This window comes from Thyridium curvatum (genome assembly GCF_004353045.1).
Source record: "Thyridium curvatum strain D216 chromosome Unknown NODE_45_length_338668_cov_82.209118, whole genome shotgun sequence".
NCBI lineage: Eukaryota > Fungi > Ascomycota > Sordariomycetes > Thyridiales > Thyridiaceae > Thyridium > Thyridium curvatum.
Window position 1 is genome coordinate 300,262 of NW_022156800.1, and position 13,959 is coordinate 314,220.

General features: G+C 57.4%; 5 protein-coding genes across 5 annotated transcripts; 3 read left to right on the top strand and 2 right to left on the bottom strand.

Moving 5' to 3' along the window:
• Positions 1-1,002: 1,002 nt before the first annotated feature.
• E0L32_007443 (uncharacterized protein) lies at positions 1,003-3,872 on the top strand (the record flags this gene model as incomplete). The annotated part of the gene is made up of 5 exons (XM_031142187.1): positions 1,003-1,010; positions 1,070-1,316; positions 1,391-2,099; positions 2,159-3,401; positions 3,482-3,872. The coding sequence occupies 5 exons, from the start codon at positions 1,003-1,005 to the stop codon at positions 3,870-3,872; spliced, it is 2,598 nt and encodes an 865-aa protein (XP_030993656.1).
• Positions 3,873-4,057: 185 nt separating this feature from the next.
• On the bottom strand, positions 4,058-5,008 carry E0L32_007444 (uncharacterized protein; the record flags this gene model as incomplete). Its single annotated transcript, XM_031142189.1, has 1 exon — positions 4,058-5,008. One exon carries the CDS (start codon positions 5,006-5,008, stop codon positions 4,058-4,060), a length of 951 nt encoding a protein of 316 aa, XP_030993657.1.
• Positions 5,009-6,692: 1,684 nt separating this feature from the next.
• Positions 6,693-8,429, bottom strand: E0L32_007445 (uncharacterized protein; the record flags this gene model as incomplete). Its single annotated transcript, XM_031142190.1, has 1 exon — positions 6,693-8,429. The coding sequence occupies one exon, from the start codon at positions 8,427-8,429 to the stop codon at positions 6,693-6,695; it is 1,737 nt and encodes a 578-aa protein (XP_030993658.1).
• A 1,430-nt stretch (positions 8,430-9,859) lies between these two features.
• Positions 9,860-11,544, top strand: E0L32_007446 (uncharacterized protein; the record flags this gene model as incomplete). Its single annotated transcript, XM_031142191.1, has 3 exons — positions 9,860-9,978; positions 10,050-10,476; positions 10,564-11,544. 3 exons carry the CDS (start codon positions 9,860-9,862, stop codon positions 11,542-11,544), a joined length of 1,527 nt encoding a protein of 508 aa, XP_030993659.1.
• Positions 11,545-12,318: 774 nt separating this feature from the next.
• Positions 12,319-13,451, top strand: E0L32_007447 (uncharacterized protein; the record flags this gene model as incomplete). Its single annotated transcript, XM_031142192.1, has 3 exons — positions 12,319-12,620; positions 12,681-13,255; positions 13,318-13,451. The coding sequence occupies 3 exons, from the start codon at positions 12,319-12,321 to the stop codon at positions 13,449-13,451; spliced, it is 1,011 nt and encodes a 336-aa protein (XP_030993660.1).
• Positions 13,452-13,959: the final 508 nt, after the last annotated feature.

The window sequence follows — 13,959 nt, forward strand, 5'->3', positions numbered from 1 at the left end:
AGCTGCATTTACTAGCCTGCTACTCTAGCGGCCGGAATAGAAAGACTTGATAAATAGCGGCGATACCTCTTTACGGAGACACCTTGTGAATGCACCTTCAGGGCTTCTTCTCGGCGGGATGAAGGTGTTCCCTAGTATTGAAGCTAGCAGTTTGCCGGGCCCTAACCCAGGACATGTCATGTCGAGTATAGCCTTGCTAACTTATAAACCGAGCGCTACCAGCACCATGGTTCACAAATAGACTTGTGCGTTTCGCCAATGCATGAGACCATAGATATTAGTCCAAGATTACAAGCCTAATCTTGTAATAAGACGCAGATAGCCCAGACCGAACGTTACAGGCACATGTGGTACGAGAGTAACCCTGTCACAATTGTTTGCTGAGGTCATCCCAGCTACCCAGATAAGTATCGCCACGAGCAATCCTCAGCCCGAGGAGGGGATCTGTCTCCTGGCGTATGTCGATCAACAAGGTGTCCGTTTTTCATGATGTGCGTGTCCCGGCCCTAAACATAGAATAGGTGTTCTTTGTGATAGTTAGTGTGGATAGTGATAATTCCGCATCATGATGATACTCTGAGAGAGAGAGAGGGCTCTGGTTCCCGGTCTGATGGAGATGTTCGACAGCAACGAAATAGCGCAGATCGTTCGCATTGACGCTGGTCCACGAACTTCAGTGCCGCTTTTCGATCTCTTCCTTATCAATTATTGCCATTTGTAGTCAGTCTTATCTCGTGAGTGAAGATGTCTATTGTGCTTCGTGTTGTTGTCGCGCTTGAAGCTGCGGGCTCCGGTGCCACCAAATTACCCCCGAATCGGGAGCTAAGAAACGTGCCCGCCCCCACCACGGCAAACCACCACTTGTGTTGATCTACGGCATTTCGCTGATGAGGTCATGTCCCAAGCCACACTGCCAACCGTCACAGCCCGAGTTCCTCAACGCGACGCAGCAGCCTCAGACCTCGCAGACAGCTGTGCTGCAACGTGCGCCACTCTGTCGCGATGGCTCCGTAAGTCCCCAGCTGCCGTTCGCATGCTGCACAGCCGTGTTTGCTGACCTGTTCCCAAGCGCGCAATCCAACCAGCTCTCGATCCCCTTCCGCAAGTCGACGCAGATCTCCCTCTCGAGCACGATCCGGCAGTACATCTCCAAGAAGTATGACCAGCACCCCGACATGTTCCGTCATGACCTCGAGGTCATCGACGCCCTGCGCAGAGACGCCGTGAATGTCCGCGAGGCGCATCCCAGCGGCATCAAGAAGCTTCAGGCGTACGCGGCGCAGCTTGTCTGGGTTGGCGGCAAGTTCCCGATTGATGTAGGTCGTCGTACCAAGTTCTTCCCCCGAGCCATAGATCAAACATTAACGACCGCATCCTACTCTGTGTGTAGATCGGCGCAGACTTTACGTGGTACCCCGCCCTTGGATACAATACCGAACGACCTCTCGTCCAGAACAACCTCAAATACGAACTCCTCAACGTCCTCTACAACCTCGCCGCCCTGTATTGCCAACTTGCTGCCGCGACGAACCACAGCGACGTCGAAGGCCTCAAGACGGCCGCAAGCTACTTCTCACAGGCAGCCGGCGTCTTCGAGCACATGAAGACCACGGTGCTGCCGCAGCTGCGGATGCCCACCCCGCCCGACGACATGGACGCGCCAACGCTGGAGTCGCTGATGCAGTTGATGCTGGCGCAAAGCCAAGAGTGCTTCTGGATGAGGGCGGCGTCGGAGAGGTACAAGGATGCAACAATCGCGAAGCTGGCTGCGCGCCTCTCGGATCTGTACAACAACGCAGGCGAGGCTGCGATGAAGAGCGAAGCCATTAGTTCTGCGTGGATCCATCACATGAGCGCGAAGCACCACCACTTTGCCGGCGCAGCACAGTACCGCGCTTCGCTTGACTGCCTCGAGAAGCGCAAGTATGGCGAGGAGGTCGCCCGCCTCATGGATGCGCTCCAGTGCGCCAACGAGGGGCTGAAGGAGTCCAGGGGAGGTTATCTCAGCAAAGCGGTCCAGGAAGACCTCAACGGCTTGAAGAGCCGCATAGAAGAGGACCTCAAGAGAGCGGAGAAGGACAACGACTTGATCTATCTGAGTGAGTCTCGCTATTATGGATTTCAGTGGTTTTGAGCGTGTTCCTGACAACGTCTCCAGATCCCGTTCCGCCAAAGTCGGAGCTCAAGACGCTTGAGCGCGCAAACATGGCCAACGCGAAGGTACCGCCGCAAGTCGCTTCGCCCTTTGAGTATCTCGGTGATCATGCCGAGTTCGGCCCTGCTCTCTTTTCCAAACTCGTACCCTTTGCAGTCCACATGGCCGCGTCGATCTATGAAGAGAGGCGAGACCGTCTAATCAATCAAAATATTATCCAAGAGCTTGAGAATCTAACCGATCGACTGCACGAACTGCTTTCATCTCTCAACTTGCCGGGATCTATGCAGGCTCTAGAGAAACCCCTCGGACTGCCTGGCAGTCTCAGCCAACACGCCGAAGAATTGAGACAAGCCGATGCCATGAACCGCGTCTTCCGCGGTTTCACCGACATCGACAAGCTACGTTCAAGCGACAGGGCCGTCTTTGAAGAAGGCAAAGCCCTCTTGCTCACGGAGGAGGCAGAAGATGACGAGCTCCGCCGCAAGCACGGCACTCAGCGCTGGACGCGTCCGGACGGGAAGAGCGACCCCAAGGGCTCCAAACTGTGGACACAGGTCGGGGAGATCGACGGCTACCTCCAGTCCAGCACCTCGAGTGACGGCGTGGTGCTCGAGAAGTGGAACGCCGTGCAAGACACGCTGGCCATCCTCGCCAGCTCCGACCGGGCCATCCTGGACTTTGTGCCCAACAGCCGCAGGACCGAGATACCCGAGAGCATCAAGCCCGCGCTCGGGCGCCTGCGCGGGGCGTACAACGACATCCTGAGGCTCGAGTCCCGGCGGCGGAAGCGCGCCGAGGCGCTGCGGGAGAAGGCGCGGGCCGACGACATCAAGCCCGACATCCTCAAGGAGGCGGCGCGGCTGGAGCGGACGTACCCCAACACCGAGATCGCGACGGCGCACTTTGAGGACTTCTTCGAGAGGCGGCTGGACGCGACGTACGAGCCCGACGTGGAGCTGCTGGGCCGCGAGGCTGAGGAGCAGGACCGAAGCTTGGCCGAGGTTGTGCGGATCAACCGCGAGTTCGAGGCGCAGAAGCGCGCGGCCGGGGACAAGGGCACGCGGGAGCGGGAGGAGGCGCTGCAGAGGCTCGACGACGCGTACTACAAGTACAAGGAGATCGTCAACAACATCGAGGCCGGGCGCAAGTTCTACAACGACCTGAGCAAGATCGTCGGCCACTTCCGGGACCAGTGCCGCGACTGGGTGCAGGAGCGGCGCAAGGACGCGCGGAGCCTGGAAGAGTAAGTCTTTTGTGCATGCACGGACAATTCCTTGATAAATGTTGCAAAACAAACAGCTAATGTTCAATTTCACCCAACAGGGAGATTCTCATGCCGCCCCTATCTTCTCTGTCGCTGAACCACCCAGCGCACCCGCCGCCCATGCAGTCTCCTCCCCCGCCAGCGCAGGCGCCCAGCCAGTTCTTCTCGCCGCAGCCGGCCCAGCAGCCCGTACACAACCCCATGGAGGCTAGGATCCAGTCGTGGGCGGACAACGTACCGCAGCAGCAGCCCAAGCCCATGCCGGCGGCCCAGCAGATGTGGTCCCCGGACATGGGCATCAAGTTCTCGGCGAGCCAGGGTGGGCCTGCGGGCGGGAGTGCAGGGGCAGCGCAGATGGGAGGGCAGCAACAACAACAGCAGCAGCAGCAGCAGCAGCAGCAGGATGGGAACCGGACGTGGAATCCGAATTCGGGTATAAGATTTGGGTGATGATGGTGTTACTGTTTGTAGAGTCTGAAATTAAAAAGCGCTGCATAAAGGAACACGGCTCCAGCGAATCTAGACATGGATGCGTGTTATCTAGCCTATTGCTTCAGCTCCGTAGTCATATATCCTTGTTAGGAGATCATTATCCACATAGCATCGTTGCCGAAGCAGTGCACAGTTCGTTCCCTTCAAGGCCGCCTGATCCGCAGCGTCACGACCAAAGCCCAGCCACTCATGCTCTCCCATATGCCCATCTCGTTCTCCCTCCTGAAGGTAACCTCGTCCGCCCGGACAGTCATGCTTACACCGTCGTCGTTGTTCCGCGTCTCGACGACCGTCGTCGTTGTCGCATTCACCGGCTGAGAGGAGCTAGCCTTGGAGGAAGAGTCGGACTTCTTGCGGCCCCAGCTGGCCCAGCTCCGCTTCTCCTCCTTGATCTGCTGCACCGCGGCCGCGATCTCCCTGCGCTCCGTCCGGACCGGCTCGCGGGGCTGCAGGTGGGCCGCCAGCCGGCGCGCCATGGCCTCGTCGCGCCACCACCAGGACCCCGAGGACGACGAGTCGCCGGCGCCGGCGTCGTCCCACCGGCCCCACTCGTCGAACTGCTCCGCGTCCCAGTCGCGCTCCGGCTCTTCTTCTTCTTGCTCCTCGGCCCCGCCCCTCCTGCCGCCGCCGCCGTTCTTCTTCTTCTCCTCCGCGGACGACCTGCGGCTTCCCTTGCCGTCTGGTGAGGGGGCGGGCGCGCGCACGCGCACGAGCTGCACCGTCTCGCCCTCCCGACGGCGCTCCTGCGCGCCGGACAGCTTCCAGCCCGGCCCGACGGCGGCCGCGGGGACGAGGTTGAGCTCGGCTACCGGCGGCGGCGGGCTCGAGGAGAAGCCGCCGCTGACGCCGACGCCGATGCCGTCGGAGAGGAAGGTCTCGACCTCGGGCACGAGCAGGGTGATGAGGTGCAGGTCGCGGACCTGCTGCTCCGTCGCGCGGGCGGACTGGGCGGCGCGGATGCGCGAGGGCAGGGAGGAGAGGTGCGCGGCGAGGTGGGAGGTGTAGAGGGACGGGTCGGCGGGGGAGGACGAGTATGAGGGCGCGGGGTGCTCCGTGTAGGGAGGGGGTGCTGCTGGGTCGTCGAGCTTGGACATTTTGTTGGTGTTTATGTGGTGGTGATGGTGGTGGTGGAGATGATGATGTATGGATGTGATGACGGACGATGAGATGGGAGGGTTCTATGAGGATCTTGGACGTGGATGCCCACGTTGGGACGGGTGAGTCTTGGAAGTTCTCAAAGAAGCGCAAGATGCAACGGGACTTTGATGAGTTGGGTTTGAGTTGCGATGGAATCGATGGAGTGAAACTCGAGAGTCCAAAGGAGCGGACGTCGTCCGGGTACCCAACTTCAGGTCAGGTCAAAGGACGGGTCTTCGGCACACAGCCAATTGTCAATCACGAGGCGTTTTTCGGGGAGAGACCACCCCAAGCCACCGTAAGCATCGAAGGCTTCGAGAAGGAGTGGACCAACCTTAATTCAGGGACGTAGATGTCCAAGATACGGAATACGGTGGCGATGAGGGCTTGGGGATCGGTCATGTGGGCAAGAGGATGGGAGGGATGAGATCAGAGAGACTGGTAGCCCGAGAGTCTCCAGCATCGGTTCGTCCGTACTGCGGGCGGCGGATCTCCAGAGGCGAGGCCGGAGGTGACACAAGGATCACTTCTGCGGAGCGTTCATCAGCCCTACTGCTGCCAGTTTGACGCCTCCAGGGGTAATCTGTTTGCACAGCCTTGTTGTGTCAATGTTGGTTGGTGTGGTGAGTCAATGGCGGCGCGAGGGAATTGTTTCGAGGTGGTCTGAATTCCGTGCCGCAGATGCAATGGCATTGTTCGGTCCCCAAATTGTCCTGAAAGAGCGAACCGGAGAGCGAATGTGGCAGTGTAAACTTGGCAGATTTTGGTTCCAAGATCTGTAGGTAGGCGGCGGGGGCCCATGATTCTGGCTCCATGGCCTTGGAAGGTCACACTTCCACCGACCGACCAACCACCCGCGTTGGCATGGCAGAGGCGCAAGAAAAGCGATCAATCAGATCTCGAGCCGAAGCCATGCCTGTTGCCTTTCCCCAGGTTCGCCTTCGGTGCCTCGAAAGGGGTGTGGTGCGTGCCAAATGCAATTCCGGATCTCCTGGTTCGCGTTCTTCTCATCGGGGTTCCGCCCAAGCTGAAATGCAGCTGGAGCTCACTAACACGGATTTGCTCGACCGAGCGATCACGCACTTCGCCCAGCTAGAGAGAGAGAGAGAGAGACGAGAGGTGTGCTCGATTAAGCAGCAATGAACCCGAGTCAGGATGGTCATCACAGTCAATGCCTCGATGGCAGTATGCCTACAAACTTCATAGATGCCTGTGAGGTCTCTCGCACCCGTCATCTCCGGCTCTGCCCCAGCCATCCTATCCCCACGGATGGATGGCCCGGCCCACCCTACACTAATCACCAAGCCATATCTAGCGGCGTGAGGCTCCCAAGTCTCCTTCTCCAGACCCACCAGATAACAGAGCTACACATCACGGGGACATGAGTCGATATGCGAGGTTGGTCCGTTAGTAGGAATGAGATCATCAAACACTCCTCTACTGACAGGCATTTCCAAGCCAGCACAGCTCTCAAGCCGACCAGCACCGATATCGCTCTGTGGCTCATCGCAACATGCACGCTCCGAGCACCGATGGCAAGTAATCGCTGTATCAGATGTAATTGAACCGAGAAATCCTGGCCTGTATGACCATTGTGAGATTTGTAAGTGCAGGAGTTTACATGCTGCACGGGATGCTACGCTAGTTCTTTGCCAGCCGTGGTATCTCAAACACCATTGCGCCATTCTTGCCCCCGGATGCCTTCTTCCACCTGCCCAGCCGGTGCTCCTTGCCCAGCGCGACCACGACGCCCAGCCCGTCCTTGCCGGCCTCTCCCCGCTCAAAGATGCCGATGTCGTTGACGATGCCCCGGGCGACGGGTTCCACCTTGGACTTCTTCGTCCGCTTCTTCTCCCCGTTCACGACGACCCCGTTGGGCACGTCTGCCACGCCGTTTGCTTCTTGCTGTTGTTCGCCGAGGTCCCGTCCCAGGACACCAGCAGGCTCGAGGCGCCGCTTGTCCTCCGAGACCTTCCATATCCGCACCTGGCCGTCCCAGCTGCCGCTCAGGACAAGGTTGCTGTAGGGTAAGACCGCGAGCGCCGTAATCCAGCGTGGCTCAGGGGGAGGCAGCGGCTTGGTCTCCGCGTTGTCCATCCCCGAGAAGATGTCCTCCCGCTTCGGCGACGGGTCGCACCCGTGGGCCAGGGGGATCACGCACACGGGCTTCTTCTTCTGCAGGCTCCACAGCGAGATCGAGCCGTTGTCGGCGCCGCTGACAAACGTCTCGTCGTCGATCATGGCCACCCGGTCGATGCTCCCTTCCGCGTAGCTGTGCGCCGCATCGGCTCTCCGGGACTTCTTCTCCGAGGCGCCCCCGCGGAAGACCAGCTGCGTCTCCTCCACGACCTTCCAGAACCGGACTGTCCTGTCTCTCGCGCCGGCACTGATGCACTGTTCCCGCGACAAGGCCGCCACGTCGAGCGCCTGGTCCTGGTGGCCGAACAGCGTTTCGATGCAGGTGAGTTCGTTTAGACTCCACGTCTTGACCGTCCGATCGGCCGAGCTGGAGTAGAGCTGGTTCGTGCCTCTCCGGAACGCCACGCTCGTAACAGCATCACGGTGCTGCGTAAAGACCTTCAGTGGCGTCAAGTCCTCCTGTTTCCACACAATCATTTTTCTATCTGCGCCGCCAGTGACTAGGAATTTGCCGTCCTCTGAAGCAGCGACGCACAATATCGGAGCTGTATGATGTTGATAGGTCTGCTGTCCCTTCTCGCGGTGACTGCCCTTAGTCTGTAGAAGCTTTGTAGGTCGGCGGCGGGGAGGCGGCAGCGGCCGTTGCCGCTTCTTGTTCGGGGTTGGGAGGGGAGCGTTGGGGTCGGGGAGTTGCCACTTGGTGATGGTCATGTCTTTGGCGACGGTGAAGGCATAGGGGGCGCACACCGCTATCGAGGTAGTGCACTCGGTGTCGTAGCGAAACTGTGTGCTGACCGCCTGGGCGAAATCGTACTCGTCCACGACGAACCGGTACATGCGACCCTTGCCCTCTGCCACGTCCTCCTTGAGCCGCTCTGCAATCAGGTCACGGTCAATCTCTTCAGCATCGAAGCCAATTGTTTGTTCGACTTCGCTGCGGACATTCTGGAGGTACCGTTCTGCGAGCCGTAACCTGCGTTCGGCGGCCGTCTCGCCCTCGTGCTCCGACTCGCTCTCGTCTTCGCCGTCGCTCATCCCGACATCGTCGGGAGAGATGTCGTCTTCCGAGTCACTGCCCGATATTGACTCGTCTCTCTCAGGTTGGGGAGCCTTTGGTGCGGCCTTGGTGCCGTTGCTTCGAGATCGCTTCGTCGCTGCCGCCGTTGAGGATGCGGACGGGACGCCATCTCGCTTGCGTTTCCTCTGCGCCGCAGGCACAGTGAAAAAGGACGAAGACATGACCAGGGATGGAAATATCTCGCAGCTCTACAGACCCATGCACTGAAAATGCAAAAAAGACGGTCAAATGCAGGCAATGGTAGACACACGGAGCTCGAAGCCGTGCTTGATGCTTGGTCGATACTGCAAGCAAGAGCCTCTCACTCTCTCTCCAAAACTTTTTTTTGGCGGCAGTACTAAAAATTTCCAGAATTTCACTAGGCGCAAGACCCACCCCGCCCGCCGCCAGCGTTGAGGTCGGTCTGTGGTAGGCCGACCTTCCGCGCTATCATGTGACCCGGGTCACCGCCGCGCGCTCAGTGCAGCGAACGTCAATCATCGACGCCTAATTGACAGCAGCTTCCTGGCAACAATCGGCATCGTTCATACCATATTGATACAAAATGGTGTAGGAGTCTAAGTTGCTAGCCGATCCCGAATATGCTTCGATCTTTGGGTAAGTTTTACACTGCCCCGTCACCGACTCAGGAGTCCGGCATCGGCGACCCCAAGGCAACCGGGTAAGACGGCGCGTCCTGGAAACCGATCTCTGCTTGTGCTGGTCGAGGGAACACAGCAATGGTGCAAAGGGAACTGTAAGACAGGTCTTTGTGGGGGAAAGACAGCCGCTGGCATGGAGTGCATGGGCAAGTCGAATGAGCTCGAGGGACAGAAGCTCAGCCACCATCCCCCCACCCACTCATCAAATGGGATGGTCCGCCTAGCCAGCAGTGCCCGAGCTAATATCTCCCCACCTGTAAGGCACAAACACGAAACAGGACTGATCACCTGTTCAACCTGGCCCGCATTCTGCCAGAAGCTGAGCCCTGGGATGTTGGTAGCTTACGGAGTTAGCAAGCTAGAAGCTCTTGTCGCCAAGGGGCGTGCTGCTTCACGCACCACCCCGTAGACCGACATCCGCATTGGGGTTTCATGAATGGCTCCCTTGGACTTCTCGGCATTCGTTATGGCTTAGCGGCACAGCAAGCATCATGCAGGCCTGCTCATATTCAGCCTTTCCGGACGAATATAAAAGCAGAGATGTGGTGGTGGTATGATAGCTCTGTATGCACATAGGTAGCTCGGATCAACCGACCAGTCAGACATACAGCCGCTGAGCAAGGTGTCTGTGCATCTGCATATAACACTGCTTCCCATTCTACTCATCCATCCCTTTGTTTTCCATCCGTTGCTTCCTCAACCTCGGTTGTGATACTTTGGGTCGTCCGACAGTCTGCCCAAGGATCGCTCTGCATAGCCACAAACATCATCGACTGCCTAGTCACAGGGACTCCTTGAAGCGTCTATATTAACCTCGAGTCATCCCGGTCGTCAACTCCTCCTCGCCTAGTGATCAGATCAACACGCCCAAGGCCTGACCTTTGCAGCTTCCCTTGAGCTGCTTACCCCTCTCCCTATCCCCAAGAAGCACATCCACAACAACCGCCAACATGTCGTACAAGGTCGCCGCGCCAGATGAGTATCTGGCCGTGACGGGTATGGGCATCAAGAATGTCAAGATCGTCAAGTCTGCATGGATCTTCCCCTTTCAGCGCTGCATGCGGTTCAGGTAAGATCAAAGGAATACCCGGATACGAACAGTCAACCCCTGAGCCCGCGCTGACTTGCATGCCACTATAGTGTCCAGCCCCACGACTATGCCATGAACCTGCAGGCCATGACGAGCGAGAAGCTCCAGTTCCTGCTGCCCGTCGTCTTCACCGTCGGCCCGGACATCAACGAGCGCGGCGCCAACTCCAACTTCAACGACGACCACGCCGGCGACGGCCACGGGCCAGACAACCACCACCGCGAGGACCGCGGCGACAGCCTCATGAAGTTTGCCATGCTGCTCGCCGACAGCTCCGCCAACAAGCCCAAGGAGGGCACCCAGCGCCAGTACCTCGAGGGCATCATCAAGGGCATCATCGAGGGCGAGGTCCGCGTCCTCGTCTCGTCCATGACCATGGAGGAGATCTTCACCGAGCGTGAGGCCTTCAAACGCCGCATCTTCCGTAACATCCAAGGCGAGCTGAACAAGCTCGGGTTGATCATCTACAACGCAAACGTATGTAGCCCCTGTTTCCCTTCGTACATGAAAATCACCGCTCCCTATCTTCTGTACCTTGCCGCTGACACCAGTATGACTTTCTAGGTCAAAGAGCTGCGCGACGCGCCCGAGAGCGTCTACTTTGCCTCGCTGTCCCGCAAGGCCCACGAGGGCGCGACCAACCAGGCGCGCATCGACGTGGCCGAGGCGCAGCTGCGCGGCAACGTGGGTGAGGCCAAGCGCAAGGGCGAGCAGGACCGCGAGATTGCCAAGATCAACGCCGAGACGGCCGTGCAGAAGACGGACCGTGACATCGAGCGCGCGCAGGCCGAGGCCAACCTCGCGACCAACAAGACGCTGCTGACGCGCGACGTCGACATCGCCCGCATCGAGGCCACGCGCGCCACCGAGGAGAAGGACGAGGAGCTCAAGCGCCAGGTCGAGATCAAGCGCGCGGCCGCCGAGCTCGAGCGCCTGCGCGCCACCGACGTCGTCAAGGCGTCCATCGCGCGCGAGAGCAAGCAGCAGGCCGCCGACGCCAAGGCCTACGAGATCACCGCCGACGCCGCCGCCGGCTTCGAGAAGAGCACGCGCCAGACCGACGCCGCCGCCTACAAGACCAAGGCCGACGCCGACGCCTGGAACTACGCCACGGTCAAGAACGCCGACGCCGCGCTGCAGAAGAAGCTCAAGGAGGCCGAGGGCCTGTCCGCCATGGCCGACGCCTACGCCAAGATGGCCCACGCCTTCGGCGGGCCGTCCGGCCTGCTGCAGTACATGATGATCGAGAAGGGCACCTACGTCGAGCTGGCCAACGCCAACGCCAACGCCGTCAAGGGCATGCAGCCCAAGATCAGCGTGTGGAACACGGGCGCCGAGGCCGGCACCGGCGGCCAGGGCGCCGGCCAGGGCCACGGCAGCGACATCAGCACCATGCGCAATGTCTACCAGATGCTCCCGCCCCTGATGACCACCATCAACGAGCAGACGGGCATCTCGCTGCCCGAGTGGCAGTTTGGCCGCCTCGCCGGGCAGATGTCCGAGGCTGAGCGGGGCAAGGGTGCCGTCGTCAACGGCGGGAAGTAAACCCTGAGAGAGGATGTCTGTCTCTACGATTTTCTTTTGTCATGATTCTTTCACTGTCTGATTTTCTTGGTTTACTTTCGGAATACCCACGCTGTGTTTATAGAGTTTGCTTACAGATGCATGCTACGCTACGAGGAGGTTCAGGGGGTGGAATCTTCACTGTTCATGTTTTACTGCGTCGATTTCACTACTGCCCCAGTTTGTACATCACGATACCATCAGTGCAGTTTTGCAAGATAGACTAATTGATTTACATCAAAGCAATCAGGACATCATCTAAATGTGAGGATGCTGATGCAAAAATGAATGAGCTAAATCTGACTCATATCCAAAGCAAAGACACGATTTCTTCGTCCTTTCTACAAATAGCCTACTTTATTTCTAACCAGGGATCCCCTGTAAGGTTTCTCTACGCTGTCCACCGTCTGATACTATCCTCCCATGATTCTTGGTGTTTTCCACTATACCTCCCCACTATCACCTGGATCTGCAATTCTCACTTGCTTCTCCTCACACCTTGGCCTCACCCCAAGCCACTCTCCACTCGTTACATACCGATGCAAAGCATCGTGTTTCTGAATTTAAAGTGGAAGCATCCTAGAGATTCTGATCTCACTTTGCAAAAGCACAGGCTAAACATCCCTTTCTTCTTCATTTTCTCATCATCAGACCCTTTCCGTGGCTCCATCAAACACACCAAGACTCCTTTCTGATAGCCGCACCATCACTGGCAAATGTGCTTCAATCTCTCTTGCACATACCAAGCAGGCCACGATGTCTGAAGATTCACGCCAGTCTGACCATGATGGCAGTGGCATCGCGAAGAGCTCGATGGGTCTGTTCGCCAAATTACCTCTTCACTTGATGATCAGAATCGGTAGATTCTTGCGAGAAGATGGCTCGCTCAACCACGTCACAAAGCTCTCTAAATCCTTGCGACGCCTTTACTTGCCTCACCTGGTTCACACCATCGACCACAGAGGTCCACCATTCCTTCTAACTCGGCGGCTGAAGGCATTCGCTGACGAGAGGGGCCGACTGATCACTGGACAGGACCACATGCATGGAGCGGTGAGGTACGTAAAGATCTACCTCTTTTGAACTGAACCTTGGCCAAACTAATGCCAACTACACAGAAGCTTGACGATTTCAGTCATTCCTTATGACGAACATAAATCTCCCCATAGCCCAGGACGTTGGGACGACCTCCATGACATGATACATGACGATGGCGATGCTCTGCCGGAGCTGATCGCTGAATGCATCCGGTACACCACAAATCTCCAAGGATTGTCACTCAACATTCGCGACCTCGAGGCAGAGCAAAACAAGAAGATGCTCGATCTTTTGAGTGATAAGAGCGACCTCCGTATCGATGTCAAGAACCTACGGCTGAGAGTCCTCAGGGATCTCCCAAGTTACCAAGAGAACTATTTTGCCGATCCCGGCAAAATGTTTGAGGGTTGGACCGATCACTCTCTTCAAACCCTGCAAGTCAATTGCAATCTTGGTTGCTTGTGGCCGCTTTACAACCGCCAAAACCAACTGCGAAGCCTCAGCATCGTATTGGATGATAACGTAGATGAATTGTTCGACATGAAGAAAAAGGATCGTGACCTGATATGCGCTTTTGCATTGATGGTTCGACTGGCATGCTATCACTTCCCAAGCCTTGAAGCTCTGGTTCTTCAAGATTACACCGCTGATTTACGTGGGAAACTTCCATTGGTAAGCCTTTTGCTCCGGGGACAGTTTGCACTACTAACCTTCAAGCGCTCTGTGTAGTCTACTCAGTGCCAACGGATAATCGAGGAGCTACGATCGAACCAGCGGCTCAGGCATCTGGCCTTATTCCAACAGCATCTCGATACGGGACCGAACTTGTTACCTGGGACGTCACCTTATAGCAAAAAGCGTGACGACTGTTTGCGAACAACTGTACGACAAATAGTTTCAGAAGTACCGAGTATCCAATCAGTCAGCTTCATGGATGACAAACCGCGGTGCGTCAAAGCTCATAGAGAAGGCAAGGAGATCCGTGTCTCTAGCCTGGACATGCCAGGATCTCGCCGCGAATTCCCGGCTGTTCTTTTTTAAGGGGAGCAAATATCTCGGAAGACTTGAGGTTGTGTCGACCAGGGCTCGGGTTTCTTCTCCTACTCTATGGACGATGCTGTGTTTTTGGAGGAGGTTTGGCCTTTCAGATGAATTACAAGGTTAATGGGATCCTGTGGATCGATGACAGAGTTATTAACCGGGGCACTTTCAAGTGCCATTTTTGGCTTCAGAGCAGAGATGCATATTTTCCATCAATACCGTTCAACAGCAGCAACAACGAGCAAACCCCCACAACTCGTGTGCAGCCGAATAAGACGGCGGAGGGAAGATACAAAAGGAGGAGGAACAGTGCCCCAA